The sequence below is a fragment of the Nanorana parkeri genome, unplaced genomic scaffold (assembly GCF_000935625.1).
Source record: "Nanorana parkeri isolate BGI_ZX_2015 unplaced genomic scaffold, ASM93562v1 scaffold1002, whole genome shotgun sequence".
NCBI classification, from domain to species: domain Eukaryota; kingdom Metazoa; phylum Chordata; class Amphibia; order Anura; family Dicroglossidae; genus Nanorana; species Nanorana parkeri.
Genome location: NW_017307270.1, coordinates 242103 through 244483, shown reverse-complemented (window position 1 = coordinate 244483; position 2381 = coordinate 242103). Strand labels below are relative to the sequence as shown.

The 2381-nt window shown below is 40.7% G+C and overlaps 1 protein-coding gene across 1 annotated transcript in view; it reads right to left on the bottom strand.

The window, feature by feature from the left end:
* Nucleotides 1-2381, bottom strand: part of PPP2R3C (protein phosphatase 2 regulatory subunit B''gamma) — a 22217-nt gene that overhangs the window by 14648 nt on the left and 5188 nt on the right. The window contains exons 4-5 of the mRNA XM_018567046.1: nucleotides 1449-1561; nucleotides 290-387 (exon numbers count right to left, since the gene is read on the bottom strand). Of these exons, the coding sequence (XP_018422548.1) occupies nucleotides 290-387; nucleotides 1449-1561 (211 nt within the window). The remainder of the gene's footprint in view (nucleotides 1-289; nucleotides 388-1448; nucleotides 1562-2381) is intronic.

The window sequence follows — 2381 nt, the reverse complement described above, 5'->3', positions numbered from 1 at the left end:
AGAACATATTGTATGAAACTGTAAAGGTAAAGTACTACTTTAATTCATATAATGCAGGTCGCAATGTGAAGCTAGCGGTGTCCTGCACAGCGATCTCTGCGTAATGCTGCAGACAACAGTCTGAGATAGGAGAGCTCTGTCATTTGACCAGACAAACTGACATTGGGAGGACAGCTACAGAGGCAGTTAGAGTTATTTCTAACACCTTCAGTTGTAAACAATATCCTGATTTTTCATTAGATCAGCATCCCCCCATCAATTATTCATAAGGATATTCCCTCAAACTCACCTTTTCTCATTACATAGTTGAAAAATTGCATAATGGAAATCCTGCCATATGGATCATTGTGAACAAGTTTGCTGAACACTTGTGCAGTAAAAAATGACCTATGAGAAAGGAAGACATGTTGATATACTCAGTGTTCCAAAGTATAATAGAAAAACAATTGTGAATTGTTACCTCAGTGGTCCCCCGGTGTGACCTCTTCCCCCTTTAGGTTATAACCATTTATAGCAAAATCAAAGAACGAAAGAGTGGGGTTTTAATGAGAGGTATGACACCAACGCTTTTTCTATTTGGTATAAAAAAGTATTTATTCTACATATAATAAATATAAAAACATGTATACAAATTCATTGAATTCGACCTAGATCAAATACATCATAGGCAAAAATATAAAACCAAAAACGTCCTAACTCTCCATGTTTTCAATCCAATTCCTGTCTTCACAATTAGTCACCAGAAAGAAATGTGCTCTTGGCGGCTATGCCGGACAGAGAGAGCCCCATCACCACCGTCACCCCTACACCACAACCGCCTATCACTTACCACCCAATAAGATGTTTGAATATAGACAGGGTTCCCTAGATCGAGTGTAGACATGGATTAGAATCCCGACGTAACCACTCTGTCCAGGGGTCAGTTTGGGGGCCCTGGGGCCACGAGAGAGGGGACTCCAGGAATGGTTGCAGATAGAGGGTCAGCTGTGCTGAAGAATTGGTTTTGCTGTTAAATTCACATGTATGGAGTCATATATCCCACCATGCATTCTCACATCCACATATGTGCATGTATGCATGTCCATAGTAATGGATGCTGCATAGGTGGGAGCCCAAATAACATTTGATGTAGCGTATACAGTAGTGAACCAATATGCCATCCATACTGTATGACCATATGCGAGTCTATTACAATACATTTCTCAGAGATGATGTCCCATTGTTCAGATAAGTGATATAATAAATATAAAAAAACATTTTTGTATGTAGAATACTTTTTTATACCAAATAGAAAAAGCGTTGGCGTCATACCTCTCATTAAAACCCCACTCTTTCGTTCTTTGATTTCCAAAGTATAATAGAATGAATCTAGGGAAAATATAGTGTGCAAGCATAAGTTAGCAAAACATATGGGTGAAAGGAAAAGTTTATTAAAATGTTGTACTCGCCTGCATTTCGGTCCAGCCTTTTCCCCAACAGTCTGGAAGTTGGTATAGTTAATCATGGCTTCATCCCCAATCATAGGAGGTGACTGATGCTTGTCCAAGAGGAACCACAGATTCTTTGCAGAATAAATAAAAAAGCAAAGTGAACACATAATACATTAATTATGAGCAGACGACGTGTGTGAGGAGATGATATGATATGATATGATAGATAGATATATATATAGCCAGATTATTATGACCACCTGACGTTTGTAGGCAAATTAGCTATAATTTCGCACTGAAGTTGCTAGAGGGCCAGACCATTATAAATAGGGAAGCAGGTTGTTTACCACAACATTACCACGAAGATATGGGTAAACAGCGCGATTTAACAGCCTTTGAACGTGGGATGATTGTTGGCGCTCGGAGCCATGAAGCGAGTATCAGCAAAACAGCAGAATTTGTTAAATGTTCAAGAGCAGCTGTTGTTAAAGTGTTTAAAGACTGGACTGTCAGTCAAAAATCTGGGTCTGAACGTGCGAATTGTGGCCGGCAGCGGCTAGTCAATGTTAGGGCAGAACGGAGAGTGGCAAGACTGGTTCAAGACAACAGAAGGGCAACAGTGCATCAAATTACTGCAGATCTTAATCAGGGATCCTCTCAAATGATCTCTGACCGCACTGTTCGCCGTACACTGCATCGTAAGGGATATGGCACACCTTTGCTGTCTGCAGTTAACAAGACAAAACATCTCCAATTCGCACAGGAACACAAGGATTGGACAGTCGAGCATTGGAAAAAAAGTAATGTGGTCCGATGAATCACGTTTCCAGTTGCATCATACACATGGCAAAGTGAGAATTTGGCAGGAACAGCATGAAAGCATGCACCCCACATGCATGAGTACAACCCTTCAAGCTGGTGGGGGCAGTGTTATGGTGTGGGGCATGTTTT